This window comes from Salmo salar, chromosome 05 (genome assembly GCF_965601325.2).
Source record: "Salmo salar chromosome 05, fSalSal1, whole genome shotgun sequence".
Lineage (NCBI taxonomy): Eukaryota > Metazoa > Chordata > Actinopteri > Salmoniformes > Salmonidae > Salmo > Salmo salar.
This window is the reverse complement of record NC_138295.1, coordinates 68,527,326-68,542,353: the sequence shown is the minus strand read 5'-3', so window position 1 is coordinate 68,542,353 and position 15,028 is coordinate 68,527,326. Positions and strand designations below refer to the sequence as shown.

The 15,028-nt window shown below is 44.2% G+C and overlaps 2 protein-coding genes across 4 annotated transcripts; both read left to right on the top strand.

Moving 5' to 3' along the window:
* The first annotated feature begins 2,385 nt into the window (after positions 1-2,385).
* popdc3 (popeye domain cAMP effector 3) lies at positions 2,386-4,586 on the top strand. The gene is made up of 3 exons (XM_014201525.3): positions 2,386-3,069; positions 3,166-3,274; positions 3,844-4,586. Exons 1-3 carry the CDS (start codon positions 2,567-2,569, stop codon positions 4,168-4,170), a joined length of 939 nt encoding a protein of 312 aa, XP_014057000.2. The 5' UTR covers positions 2,386-2,566; the 3' UTR covers positions 4,171-4,586.
* Positions 4,587-5,000: 414 nt separating this feature from the next.
* LOC106605650 (popeye domain-containing protein 1) lies at positions 5,001-14,528 on the top strand. Of its 3 annotated transcripts, XM_014201523.3 has the most exons (9): positions 5,001-5,140; positions 5,858-6,134; positions 10,125-10,249; positions 10,922-11,109; positions 11,297-11,405; positions 11,633-11,800; positions 12,560-12,701; positions 13,118-13,165; positions 13,972-14,094. In XM_014201523.3, the coding sequence occupies exons 2-8, from the start codon at positions 5,870-5,872 to the stop codon at positions 13,156-13,158; spliced, it is 1,038 nt and encodes a 345-aa protein (XP_014056998.2). In that variant the 5' UTR covers positions 5,001-5,140; positions 5,858-5,869; the 3' UTR covers positions 13,159-13,165; positions 13,972-14,094. The 3 variants fall into 3 exon arrangements, with proteins under 3 accessions (XP_014056998.2, XP_014056999.2, XP_014056997.2); XM_014201524.3 differs by lacking the exon at positions 13,118-13,165 and having other exon boundaries at positions 13,976-14,528; XM_014201522.3 differs by lacking the exon at positions 13,118-13,165 and having other exon boundaries at positions 13,972-14,528.
* The last annotated feature ends 500 nt before the right edge of the window (positions 14,529-15,028 follow it).

Here is a 15,028-nt window from a genome sequence, read left to right as displayed (position 1 = left end):
AATAATTTAGTTCATCATCCAGACTCCCAGATGAAGGAATGGAACACAGCAGAGTATGTTATATGTATGAGAGTTTGTGGTTAATAGTTATGGGCTTGTAGTTAATGGCTGCATCTAATGGAGAGTAATGGGACACTATCACAAACTTGTCCCTTGTCGGACTTATCTTATCTATCATGGTGTGTGTGTGTGTGTGTGTGTGTGTATGTGCGTGTGTGTGTGTGTGTGCGCGCGTGCGCGCATGACAAAATACATCAGTGTATCTTTGCATGAGTAGAGTCATTAGAGTCGGTGTACAGTGTGTGTGTGTGTGGTTTCCCCAGTCAATCCAAGGTCCAGGGCCTCTATCTGGGGAGTCTCTAAAAATAACACTAATGACAGTGCTGAGAATTCTCTGAAAGAGATTCATTACGGCTCGGTTTGACTTTACCAGTGTTGTGTGTGTGTGTGTGTGTGTGTGTGTGTGTGTGTGTGTGTGTGTGTGTGTGTGTGTGTGTGTGTGTGTGTGTGTGTGTGTGTGTATTTGTCTGACATACTTTCTCCTAACCAAAGCTAGTACCAGACATCCAGATATCCCTACATGCTCATACTAATTGGCATTTTTCATACCCACCTGCTTCCCCCCCCCCCCCCCCCCCTCTCTCGGACAGATGAAGACCTAAGGGACAGATACTTCTCTCCCCGCCAAGGTTGTTTAATGCCATGGCCCAATTAACACCATCCCTCTCTAAATTAATGAGGGAGAAGGTCCACCATTTGTCAAACCTGAACACACACACACACACACACACACACACACACACACACACACACACACACACCACACACACACACACACACACACACACACACACACACACACAGTGTGTGGAGGGTGTAGTCCTATTTATAGATGGGTTGGGTTTCTGATAGTCTTTGTAAAGCTGCTGGTAGCTGGCACAATATACATCACATTCTCCCTGAGTTTAAATGTAGTTGCACACTCACGTACACACAGTGCTTGAATTGGTCCGGTGCACACCAGCACCTCCAATGTTGTACTTTTTAAGTACGGGTTATGTTCATCTCAGACTGGAGTATGTCCCGGGGGATCAACACTGTTCCAATATTTGCTCTACAATATGAACATTGGTACTGTAAAAGTACCAACGCCTAAAATGAGTTGCACCTCTTTTATAATGAGATTGAGTTTGATAACCAGGGTAGTGTGTTGGTGAGTGTGTATGTTTAGTGTTCTGAGCAGCCCATGGTGCAACCACCATGTTAGACTGGAGTGTGGGAAGGGGGATAACCACTCCTAGCATCAAGTCACTCACAACAGCTGAAGCCAGGGTCCGATTCCACCACTACATACCTTCAGACTGTCCCTCACTGTTTCCCATCTCCCATAGACAGCTGTGGTAACCTTCAGTTTGAAAAGAGGGCAAGAATTCCTCAGAGAGAGAGAGAGAGAGAGGGGGGGGGGGCTGAGTGAGACAGAGGTGGAGGGCTGAGAGAGAGAGCGAGAGAGAGAAAGCACTCATACAAACACAGAGAGCACTGACACAAACACAGAGGATGTATCTAGCTCTCTGTCTGTCTGACATACTGAAGGATTTGGACCCAGGGGATCTTTGCATGTGATTGCAGCATGTCCTAAATATTTCACACTGCCTGAGTTTTCAGTCCTCTGCAGCTCGGTGATTCTCAATGTCACCTTGACTGTCTGGTCAGGTAGGCAGCAGCTCACCAGGGGAAACGGCGGTGGGTTATTTTAGCCCAGATAGATCACTGCTGCCTCCCTGCCTCCCTACTGCTAGTCTACCACTGTGATTTATGATGTCCTGGTCTGAAAACAGACACACACACACACACACACACACACACACACACACACACACACACACACACACACACACACACACACACACACACACACACACACACACACACAACCTCTCATTAGAGTTGAGCTGTTTCATCCCCCAGGGTCCACCCTACTCACCTTTACACCTATAGCAGAACAAGAAACAAGTAGAGGAAAGTGTTACAGTCCTACTGAGTTGCTGAAGACCACTTTCTGTCAGAGACCTTGGAGGCTTATCATTCATCATCACAATCTCCTCTTGATCAGGCAAATTCATAACACCATCATCACAGTATATGTTTAGTGAGTTTGAGAATGATCAGAGATTTGCATTGAAAGGTAAACATGTTAGGCCTACTTGGTGGTGTTGTGTAATGTAATTTGCTTAGGCTGTAAGTTGATGAATGGGTCATTTGATATCCGTACATCTTACATCTCAATATCGCATTTCAATTATTGGATATATCCTGGACGTCATGTGCATAGAAGATATGGTTTGGTTGAGCCCGATAGAGCTTTAATCAGTAGGACGTCAGGACCAAGGGGAGCAGTTACTGAGCCACCCCCGTCAGGATACCCGGGTCATATTTTAAGAGGTGATATAATCAAAACTTCGGGCGATTACATTTTAGGGTGGAAGTCTCGGTGACGTTTCACTTATTCGTTTTCTCTTACCACCTCTCAGTTTTCTGAAAAGTGACGTGCTCCACACGCGCGACAATGGAGACGCCAGAATTTTTCCCACCTCCTGAAAACTTGACGGCGGCTGTCGTGCACCCGTTATGCGAAGAATGGAAGGGGGGATCCGAGGGTGCCATCTTCCACCTCGCCAGTATCTTCCTTGTTTTGGGGTTCATGGGAGGGAGCGGGTTCTATGGGCTCCTCTACTTGTTTACCTTTCTGACGCTCGGTTTCTTCTGCACAACCATTTGGTCATGGTCGGATCCGTGCACCACCGACACCTTTTTGTGGAATTTCGCTCTCTTTGGGGTATGTGCGGTTCAAGTTGTGCACGTCGGCTACCGACTGAGGAACGTTACTTTCGAAAAGGAGTTTCAAGATCTGTACAGCTACCTGTTCAAAAATCTGGGGGTGTCGCTCACCCACTTCGGCAAGATAGTCGCCTGTTGTGAAGGGGACATCCACACTATAGAGAAAGACCACTGTTTTGCCATAGAGGGCAAGACTGCTATTGATAAGCTGTCCGTTCTTCTGTCCGGCAGGTGCATTTCAACTTCACTTTGACATTTTATCCAACTGTATTTGATGTTATGTCATATAAAATAGCCTAATGTCCCACCTTTTATTTTTTTTTACAGAATTCGTGTGACAGTAAATGGAGAGTTTTTACATGACATATACCCTTTCCAGTTTCTCGATTCACCTGAATGGGACTCTCTCCGGCCGTCAGAGGAGGGAGTTTTCCAGGTAAATAGTAAACTGATCGAATAAAGCTACATTTGGCTAATGTGTCTGGCATATACACTGAGACTGAGTATAAAAAACATTAGGAACACCTGCTCTTTTCATTAATAGAGACTGACTAGGTGAATCCAGGTGAAAGCTATGATCCCTTATTGATGTCACTTGTTAAATCCACTTCAATTAGTGCAGATGAAGGGGAGGAGACAGGTTAAAGAAGGATGTTTAAGCCTTGAGACAATTGAGACATGGATTGTGTGTGTGTGCCATTCAGAGGGTGAATGGGAAAGACAAAAGATCGAAGTGCCTTTTGAATGGGGTATGGTAGTAGGTGCCCGGCGCACCGGGTTGTGTCAAGAACTGCAACGCTGATGGGTTTTTCACGCGCAACAGTTTCCCGTGTGTATCAATAATGGTCCACCACCCAAACAACATCCAGCCAACTTGACACAACTGTGGGAAGCATTGGAGTCCACGTTGGCCAACATCCCTGTGGGAGTGCAACTCAACACTAAGAAGGTGTTCCTAATGTTTGGTATACTCAGTGTATAAGCATTCGTGTTTTCTTTCCCCAGGTGACCCTGCGTGCAGATAATTGCTGTAGGTACGTTTCTTGGAGACGTAAGAAACTGTACCTACTCTTCGCCAAGCACCGCTACATCGCCAAGGTCTTTGCGCTCGTGGTGCGGAATGACATCGCGGACAAGCTGTACTCCCTCAACGACCAGGCGTTCGACAGCCGCGGGTTCCGATATGATCTCCGGTTACCCACCTACTGCCACGTGTCCCCGTTGCCAGAATTAGACCGGACAGATGGGTTCCTACGAGTCCCAGCGCAATATGACCATGGCCACCGTGGCCGTGTCCCTATAACTATAACAGCAGCCGAAGAGACTCACTAATGACTGGAACGGAACATTTAAATGTTTGTTTTTCATTAATGGATGTTGTTTTTGTCTGTTTGTTATCCTCAAGTGCTTAGGCTATGGATCTGGCATAAGCTATGTAGTTTACGCATCAACATAGAATACATTGTAGCACATCAAGTAACCATCCACTTGGTTTGCCAGACATCAAGCAATAGGCGCGCGCGCGTGTGTGTGTGTGTGTGTGTGTGTGTGTGTGTGTGGGGGGGGGGGGGGGGGGGGGATTTTCTCTGCATCAAAATACCAGTGAAATGTTACCCTTGATTCCTGTTTATGTTTTATAGTGCACTTTACTACCTGCCTGTCTTAAATTGAGACTGTATATTCAATTGCCTTACTGAGTTTTTTTGTCAATATTTATGTTTAATCATAAAAAAGTATTAACAATGCAATGTGTCCCTATACGTTTTGTATCTCGAATAACTTTCATTAGGCCTACAACATTTTCCTCGGAGAGCGAGACTTTCTGTGGAGCAGTTAACAGGTCAGTGTCAATCACTTTCTCGTGCTGATCATGTCGCTGACCTTGGTGCTGATCTCATTAATATCTGCTCTTGTCAACCTCATCACGCAGCTCATGTCACCTCTGGAGGGTGAAGGAGCGCTGTTCAATTAGGTTTACCAACATCTCGAAACACATGACACGATTCACTCGACTGGCTTCATAATATTTTCTCGGAGTTGCTGGCTGCAAGGCTATATTTTCAGTTTTCAAAAAGGTAAGTTTTACCTCCCCCTGTCGGCGTGCCCGGACTTTGCAGGTGCGCAGCGGTGGGTAGTGTTGACTGCTGTCCCCTCGCCTCTTGCCCATTTTAGTCAATGCCTGTCAGCTCGCTGGAATGTGCGACTCACATTGTGCAGTCCCCCAGCTCGCGAGGACCTTACATTTATAGCTCCTCAATACTTGTCCATTGTTTTCTATTCGTGATCGATTGTTGTCAGATTGGTAAGTTACAACTCCCATTCTCTGTTATCTTACTCTGACTGAGTGGTGAAAGGAAAGTTAACGCTCAAACAAATTAGGCTATTTCTTAAAACGTCAGCCGGTAGGTCCCGTTCATTTTCTACAAGCAGCTTATTGTAGCCGACTCATTTCGCACTTTTTCCATGTCCATTTCATAATCTATATCTGAGGGACTGGCAGTCAAATATTGTTGCGCGTTGGTCGTCAGATCCGCTCAAAACCCAGTTGAGGTTGATATTTTCCCACACATTTGTTTGTGTGGCTGCAACGTTAAAGTGAAACCTTTCAATATCACTCCAGTGCTGTATGATCGGTATGATGAATTCCCAGGCTATTTACAGTATTAAATCAGTTAGTTGATGAATCAAGTATGATGTTGACATTGTCAGTAGGCCTATAAGCATCTCAAAAGTTATTCCAATGCATAACTACATAAAATAAAACATTTGGAAATACAGTAATCTGTTATGAAAATCTATTGAAACCTGAGGATATTGAGATTGTGATAGTGACAAACTGATGTACACTATGAGAACAGCAGCAGCGTGAATTGACATTTCAACTTCAAAAATCTGCTGTTTCTACCAACAATCCTGTAACACTTAAAGGTACCAACATAATAATAGATTCATAACATGTACATACCCCATTCATAAGCAGTACATAAACAACCACAACACCCTCCCCACCTCTCTCTAGGTGAGGATCAGGATGTCTGCCTCTCCAGAGATGACCAGTAGCCTGTTCTACACCACCCTGGCCCCCCTGCGGTCGGCAGTCCCTGGGTCTGTACCCGGGGCTGGAGGTGGAGGTCTGGTGATGACCCCCATGGAGCCCAACGTAACCTCCTGTGAGGAGTGGGAGGAGGCCCACCACCTGCTCTTCCACGTGGGGAACCTGTCTCTCCTCCTGGGCCTGGTCATCCCCACCACCCTGACCCTGCACATGATCCTGCTGCGCCTCATGCTGATGACAGGTGGCTCCATACTGGCCTCTGCTGGCCCAGATTACAGTCCAACTCGGTGGTCATGATACGATTGCATTACACACTTTTCAGTTTCATTACCAGCTCTACCACCTCAGTATCTTTCCCTTCTCTCCAAAGTATCCACTCGTTCACTCCCCCTCAAGGATTCATATGCATTGAATTGATTTTAGAAATATGATAAACACTATAGTGAGTGAACGAGTCCACACTTCCTGGAGAAGGGGGAGTTGCTGCGATAGTATAGCTGGGAAAGGGACTGAGTAGAGTGGAATGACATCATATCATGACCACTACAGTATGTTGGAGGTAGTGTAGCTGGGAAAGACTGAGTAGAGTGGAATGACATCATATCATGACCACTGCAGTATGTTGGAGGTAGTATAGCTGGGAAAGGGACTGAGTAGAGTGGAATGACATCATATCGTGCCCACTATAGTTTGTTGGAGGTAGTATAGCTGGGAAAGACACTGAGTAGAGTGGAATGACATTATATCGTGACCACTACAGTATGTTGGAGGTAGTATAGCTGGGAAAGACACTGAGTAGAGTGGAATGACATCATATCGTGACCACTACAGTATGTTGGAGGTAGTATAGCTGGGAAAGACACTGAGTAGAGTGGAATTACATTATATCGTGACCACTGCAGTATGTTGGAGGTAGTATAGCTGGGAAAGACACTGAGTAGAGTGGAATGACATAATATCGTGACCACTACAGTATGTTGGAGGTAGTATAGCTGGGAAAGACACTGAGTAGAGTGGAATGACATAATATCGTGACCACTGCAGTATGTTGCAGGTAGTATAGCTGGGAAAGACAGTGAGTAGAGTGGAATGACATCATATCGTGACCACTATGTTGGTGGTAGTACAGCTGGGAAAGACACTGAGTAGAGTGGAATGACATAATATCGTGACCACTACAGTATGTTGGAGGTAGTATAGCTGGGAAAGACACTGAGTAGAGTGGAATGACATAATATCGTGACCACTGCAGTATGTTGCAGGTAGTATAGCTGGGAAAGACACTGAGTAGAGTGGAATGTCATCATATCGTGACCACTATAGTTTGTTGGAGGTAGTATAGCTGGGAAAGACACTGAGTAGAGTGGAATAACATCATATCGTGACCACTGCAGTATGTTGGAGGTAGTATAGCTGGGAAAGACACTGAGTAGAGTGGAATGTCATCATATCGTGACCACTGCAGTATGTTGGAGGTAGTATAGCTGGGAAAGACAGTGAGTAGAGTGGAATAACATCATATCGTGACCACTGCAGTATGTTGGAGGTAGTATAGCTGGGAAAGACACTGAGTAGAGTGGAATAACATCATATCGTGACCACTGCAGTATGTTGGAGGTAGTATAGCTGGGAAAGACACTGAGTAGAGTGGAATGACATCATATCGTGACCACTACAGTATGTTGCAGGTAGTATAGCTGGGAAAGACACTGAGTAGAGTGGAATGACATCATATCGTGACCACTATGTTGGTGGTAGTAAGCTGGGAAAGACGCTGAGTAGAGTGGAATAACATCATATCGTGACCACTGCAGTATGTTGGAGGTAGTATAGCTGGGAAAGACGCTGAGTAGAGTGGAATAACATCATATCGTGACCACTGCAGTATGTTGGAGGTAGTACAGCTGGGAAAGACACTGAGTAGAGTGGAATGACATTATATCGTGACCACTACAGTATGTTGCAGGTAGTATAGCTGGGAAAGACACTGAGTAGAGTGGAATGACATCATATCGTGACCACTGCAGTATGTTGGAGGTAGTATAGCTGGGAAAGACGCTGAGTAGAGTGGAATGACATAATATCGTGACCACTATGTTGGTGGTAGTACAGCTGGGAAAGACACTGAGTAGGTTGGAATGTCATCATATCGTGACCACTACAGTATGTTGGAGGTAGTATAGCTTGGAATGACACTGAGTAGAGTGGAATAACATCATATCGTGACCACTACAGTATGTTGGAGGTAGTATAGCTGGGAAAGACAGTGAGTAGAGTGGAATGACATCATATCGTGACCACTACAGTATGTTGGAGGTAGTATAGCCGGGAAAGACACTGAGTAGAGTGGAATGATATCACATCATGTGACCACTATGTTGGTGGTAGTACAGCTGGGAAAGACACTGAGTAGAGTGGAATGATATCATATCATGTGACCACTATGTTGGTGGTAGTACAGCTGGGGAAAGGGACTGAGTAGAGTGGAATGATATCATATCATGTGACCACTATGTTGGTGGTAGTACAGCTGTGAAAGACACTGAGTAGAGTGGAATGATATCACATCATGTGACCACTATGTTGGTGGTAGTACAGCTGTGAAAGACACTGAGTAGAGTGGAATGATATCACATCATGTGACCACTATGTTGGTGGTAGTACAGCTGTGAAAGACACTGAGTAGAGTGGAATGATATCATATCATGTGACCACTATGTTGGTGGTAGTACAACTGGGGAAAGGGACTGAGTAGAGTGGAATGATATCACATCATGTGACCACTATGTTGGTGGTAGTACAGCTGGGAAATACACTGAGTAGAGTGGAATGATATCACATCATGTGACCACTATGTTGGTGGTAGTACAACTGGGGAAAGGGACTGAGTAGAGTGGAATGATATCATATCATGTGACCACTATGTTGGTGGTAGTACAACTGTGAAAGACACTGAGTAGAGTGGAATGATATCATATCATGTGACCACTATGTTGGTGGTAGTACAGCTGTGAAAGACACTGAGTAGAGTGGAATGATATCATATCATGTGACCACTATGTTGGTGGTAGTACAACTGGGGAAAGGGACTGAGTAGAGTGGAATGATATCATATCATGTGACCACTATGTTGGTGGTAGTACAGCTGGGAAAGACACTGAGTAGAGTGGAATGTCATCATATCGTGACCACTACAGTATGTTGGAGGTAGTATAGCTTGGAATGACACTGAGTAGAGTGGAATAACATCATATCGTGACCACTACAGTATGTTGGAGGTAGTATAGCTGGGAAAGACAGTGAGTAGAGTGGAATGACATCATATCGTGACCACTACAGTATGTTGGAGGTAGTATAGCCGGGAAAGACACTGAGTAGAGTGGAATGATATCACATCATGTGACCACTATGTTGGTGGTAGTACAGCTGGGAAAGACACTGAGTAGAGTGGAATGATATCATATCATGTGACCACTATGTTGGTGGTAGTACAACTGGGGAAAGGGACTGAGTAGAGTGGAATGATATCATATCATGTGACCACTATGTTGGTGGTAGTACAGCTGTGAAAGACACTGAGTAGAGTGGAATGCTATCACATCATGTGACCACTATGTTGGTGGTAGTACAACTGGGGAAAGGGACTGAGTAGAGTGGAATGATATCATATCATGTGACCACTATGTTGGTGGTAGTACAGCTGTGAAAGACACTGAGTAGAGTGGAATGATATCATATCATGTGACCACTATGTTGGTGGTAGTACAGCTGGGAAAGACACTGAGTAGAGTGGAATGATATCACATCATGTGACCACTATGTTGGTGGTAGTACAGCTGTGAAAGACACTGAGTAGAGTGGAATGATATCACATCATGTGACCACTATGTTGGTGGTAGTACAGCTGGGAAATACACTGAGTAGAGTGGAATGATATCACATCATGTGACCACTATGTTGGTGGTAGTACAGCTGGGAAAGACACTGAGTAGAGTGGAATGATATCATATCATGTGACCACTATGTTGGTGGTAGTACAACTGGGGAAAGGGACTGAGTAGAGTGGAATGATATCATATCATGTGACCACTATGTTGCTGGTAGTACAGCTGCCTACTGGAGTGTTCTCAAGCTAGTTTAAGAATGTACCGCTATAGGGCAATATGAGGATATAACTCAACCAATAACAACTCAAGTGTGCTTTATTACTTTCTGTTCCTGTCCCTGACAGGAAGCTGTTTGTTCATCACCTGGGCAACGCTGTACCGGTGTAACCTGGATGTCATGGTGTGGAATGTGGTCTTCCTGCTGGTCAACTTCATGCACTTCTTCTACCTGGTCTACAAACGCAGACCTGTGAGTTCTGCCCCAACCCAACACAGTCCAGTTAGAGGCAGATTGTGGTCCATTTATATACAGTACATACATACATACAGCTTAAAGTAGGTACAAGTTGCCTGGAACAGTTATTTTGATGAGGACTTTTGGAGATTAGTTTTCCATTGTGTCTCTTAGCGGTGAGACAGCCAGTCACATCCCCCTGGTGTTGGGGCCACTCTGTCTCTCTCTACCTAAATGAGATGCAGGTCTTTCAAATGCACTGCTGCCACCAGGGGACTTTCAGTGTGTAGAGGGCCTTCACATACCTGACAGAATGGGACCATCTCTCCTCATAACGAGAAAGGAGGTTATGTTTACATCTATACTGCTGTCCTCTTCACTCCCATGTCTCCACTCCTCCCTCCATCTACTAACACTGAATGACATACATGAGTGAATTATGTCCTATCAATTCAATATCAAGGATGAGTAGAACTAGGTGGCCCTCACTTGATGTTGGCTGCTGTGGTGACATTGTATTAAAGACCCTAAAATATACTTAATGCCTGGTCCTTTATGATGCCCTGTGGTTATCCACCCTGAATCAGGAGCCTAGCTCAAGTCACGTCAATCATCCATCATAACACTTTATATTCCACTCTATCAGCTACAGACAATCAGCTGTAACCGTGCTATGTCTTCTGTCAGATTAAGATTGACAGGGAGCTGAAGTCAGTGTACAAGCGGATGTTTGAGCCCCTTCACGTGCGCGAGGCCCTGTTCCAGAGACTGACGGGCCAATTCTGCACCATCCAGAGCCTGAAGAAGGGACAGGTGTATGCTGCCGAGGACAAGACCTCCGTGGACGAGCGCCTCAGTATCCTCCTTAAAGGAAAGTAGGTATCACTCTGAGACATCTCCCTGTCACCTATCTACCATGTCATTCCAGCCCCGGTTTTCCCTGAATGATGATCAATCATGATAATAATAATGATCAATAAGGTTTAGCAGTATCTGTGTGCATCTGTGTGCATTTGATCCGTCCATGGTCATCCATGTTGGCTATACGTTTTTGTGCGACAGAATGAAGGTGTCATATCGAGGTCATTTCCTCCATAACATCTACACGAACGCCTTCATCGACTCCCCTGAGTTCAGATCAACCCAGATGAACAGAGGAGAAAAATTCCAGGTAACTAGAAACTCAGATTATTGAATGTACCATTTATTTATTTTTTGTATTCTTTTTGTAATTTATAGGTGTTCCTATATAACCCAATTTACCACTTACCCATATTCCAGTTCATAGTGTATCTATACTGGGTAAAACCAAACAACACAAGTACTGTTGGCATGATTAGGTCATGATAGGGCAGGTTTGTTACCGTGACAACCTGTGACATGTTGATTCATTTACAGGTGACCATCATGGCGGAGGAGTACTGTAAGTTCCTGTGTTGGTCCAGAGAGAGGCTCACCTACTTCCTGGAGTCTGACTCCTTCCTGAACGAGGTGTTCAGGTACCTCATTGGCAAAGACATCACCAACAAGCTGTACTCGCTCAATGACCCCACTCTCACTGACAAGGTGGGTTTAGTCACTGTTCAGAAACTGAGACACTGTAGTTTGTATTGTCTACAAACATACACTGAATGTACAAAACATTAGGAACACTTCCTAATGTTGAGTTGCACCCCCTTTTGCCTTCAGAACAGCCTCAATTTGTTGGGGCATGGACTCTACAAGGTGTCGAAAGTGTTCCACAGGGATGCTGGCCCATGTTGACTCCAATGCTTCCCACAGTTATGTCAAGTTGGCTGGATGTCCTTTGGGTGATGGACCATTCTTGATACACATGGGCAACTGTTGAGTGTGAAAAACCCAGCAGCGTTGCAGTTCTTGACACACTCAAACCGGTGCACCTGGCACCATACCCTGTTCAAAGGCACTTTAATCTTTTGTCTTGTCCATTCACCCTCTGACTGGCACACATACACAATCCACGTCTCAACTGTCTCAAGTCTTAAAAATCCTTCTTTAACCTGTATCCCCTTCATCTACAATGATTGAAGTGGAGTTAACAGGTGACATCAATAAGGGATCATAGCTTTCACCTGGATTCACATGGTCAGTCTATGTCATAGAAAGAGCAGGTGTTCCTAATGTTTTGTACAGACAGTTTAATTGTGATTTGGTCATTAACCTTCCTAAATTATGAATTGTCTCCTTAGATTCAAATAACAATGATTATGTAAGAAATTATGATGATGATGATGATGGTGGTGGTGACACCGATGATAACCATGATGACGATAACAATAACGATGACGATGTTTACATGAACAGGCAGCGAAGAAGATGGAGCGTCAGCCCAGCCTGTGCTCCCAGGTCTCTATGATGCAGATGAGGAACAGCATGGGCAGCACCAGTGACACCGACGACATCCTGAACCAGATCCACCGTGGAGGCTCCAGTGGCTCTTCACATCGTAAGTCTCACCACCTCCCATCAAGCTGTGATACTATTGGCCCATCTGTCAGTGTCTAACAACCTGATTAGCTATTGAGTCTGAAAAAGACTTACAGTATCATTCTTGTAATGTCACCTTTTAATAGTGACAAAGTTTCGATTCACAGTGAATCTTTGCCAGGTCAATAGTAGCTGTTATACAGTCACTTAATTTACTCAAATCATGAGGCATTCTGGGTTGAGTCCGTCTTCATCGTTTACCCCTCATATCCTCTCTGGTGTGTGACGTTAACAGTCACTAAATCCTTGTTTATTAGGGCTTTAGCTCCAATCTGACAACATTGTTTACTAGGTGTTGTGTTCTAGTTAGTTGTTCTCTGACATTGTTTCTCCTGTCCCCCCCTTCTCCTCCACCTCCTCCCCCTCCTCCTCTAGCTGTCAATCAACCCACTCTCTCAGATCACACCTTGCCCTGAAGGGGTTGTAAGACTATCTCTTTTCTCCCCCCCCTACTGCCCTCAAATTCACCTTCCTAATGCCTGAGTCCCAGATCTGTTTGTGCTGTCTTGCCAACTATCATTTGGCGTGGCAATGCCATAGGAGTTGGCAAGACAGTTGAAACAGATCTGGGACTCAGGCTAGTTCATTCCCTCAAACCCAACCCTAAATATTTAACCCTACAGCTCTGCACTATGTTGCCTGTTCTAAAACGAGTGATCCCCGGTAACCTGGTTTGTCGTTTTAACATCTTCAAAGTTCAGTGTTTAAGAGTAGGACAGCATTCATTCATATCATCCATCCTGTAGTAATAGTGCTGCTGTAGAGCTCCTACTGGAACATATTCAGTATTTAGACATACAAGACACTCTTTAACCCCAATAGCTTCTACATTATCCTGCTGTAATTTCCATATCAAATGTAGGGGTTGAATTGCAAATGTGAGTGATATGTCCGGAAAAGGATTCAGAGTGCTTTTGTTTTCTTACCATGTTGATTTAACTTCACACTGTCGTCCCCCTGTCTCCAACACAAACATACACTATGTGAAATGAGGGCTTATGTGTGAGCCTATCTGTGTATTCTGTCAAATGTGTGGTTGTGATTCTGTTTTGTTTTTAAAGTATTGTCATATGAGTCAGAATGAAGGCTTGTGGACCTATGACAACCTCGTTTGTGCCACCTTTATGGTGTGTTCGTCTGTGATCATATGAAAACACACACGGTTACATTTTTAAAAAACCACACACATACCTCTTTTCCCACCTTAACCGTTGTGTCCTTCTTTCCAGAAAGATCTCCTGCCTCCAAGACATCCAAAACGATGAAGCCCATTGAAGAACAAATGGAAGATAACGTCTTTATAGAGTCTGAGCCAGACTCTCCTGTTAAGAAACGCCACACCCACTCGACAGCCATAGAGGTGTAAGATGTGACATTATCCTACAACAACAGTGCTGACCACCCACCTATATTGTAATCTGATACAGACCCTGGTTAGTTATGGTAGAATAACTTAAACAATAGCTTGAAATAGGATTTTACATGATCAAAATATCTATCGACATGTTATCTAGAAAACAGAGCAGCACATTTTGGCATCTCACTTTGTCTCGTAGTGTTTGGTATTATTGTGAGTTTGTAGCCGTTGTACTTTTTAAATCCTGTTTGATTGGATGTTGTGCAATGCCTTTGCTGTTCATTCCTACACAGTGAGTGTTCAAAAAAGTATTACGTGTCACAACCAAAACATTTTAGTGTAAGCACAACCTCTGAGGAAGGTTTCTTACAAATATTTTACTCATTGTGTGACATATTGTGTGATAAATGATTTTATTTATGCACTGAGCTTCTGCAGTGTTGTGTGTTGATGAATGTAGAGATTTAACAAGTTAAACCTCCTGGTCAATGCTAACCATTTGAGGTTGTTGTGCTGTTTTCTTCACAGCGATAAGTACACAAGTTTGGGATCACTTTTTTATGCCATGATCGTTACCTTATATTAATTACTCAGAGGGAACACTTGAAAAAGAAATCAACAGAATTGATGCATAGCTCATAGACCTCTGCTTTTTATCCTATAGCGCCCTCTAGGAGCTATCATGAGTACTACCGGTTTCTTTTCTCAGTCTGAACTCCTTTCACTGTTTAAACCAGGTCAATGTTCAAACTCATTCCATGGAGGGCTTGTTTTGGTTTTTCCTTTCAATTAAGATCTAGACAACTACTGACCTTAATTCATAAATCAAGTACGAGGAGCCAAACAGAAACTCGGCCCTTCGTGGAATGAGTTTTGACACGTGGTTTAAACCATCACATCCCTGAAAGATCAACCAGACCAAAAGAAGA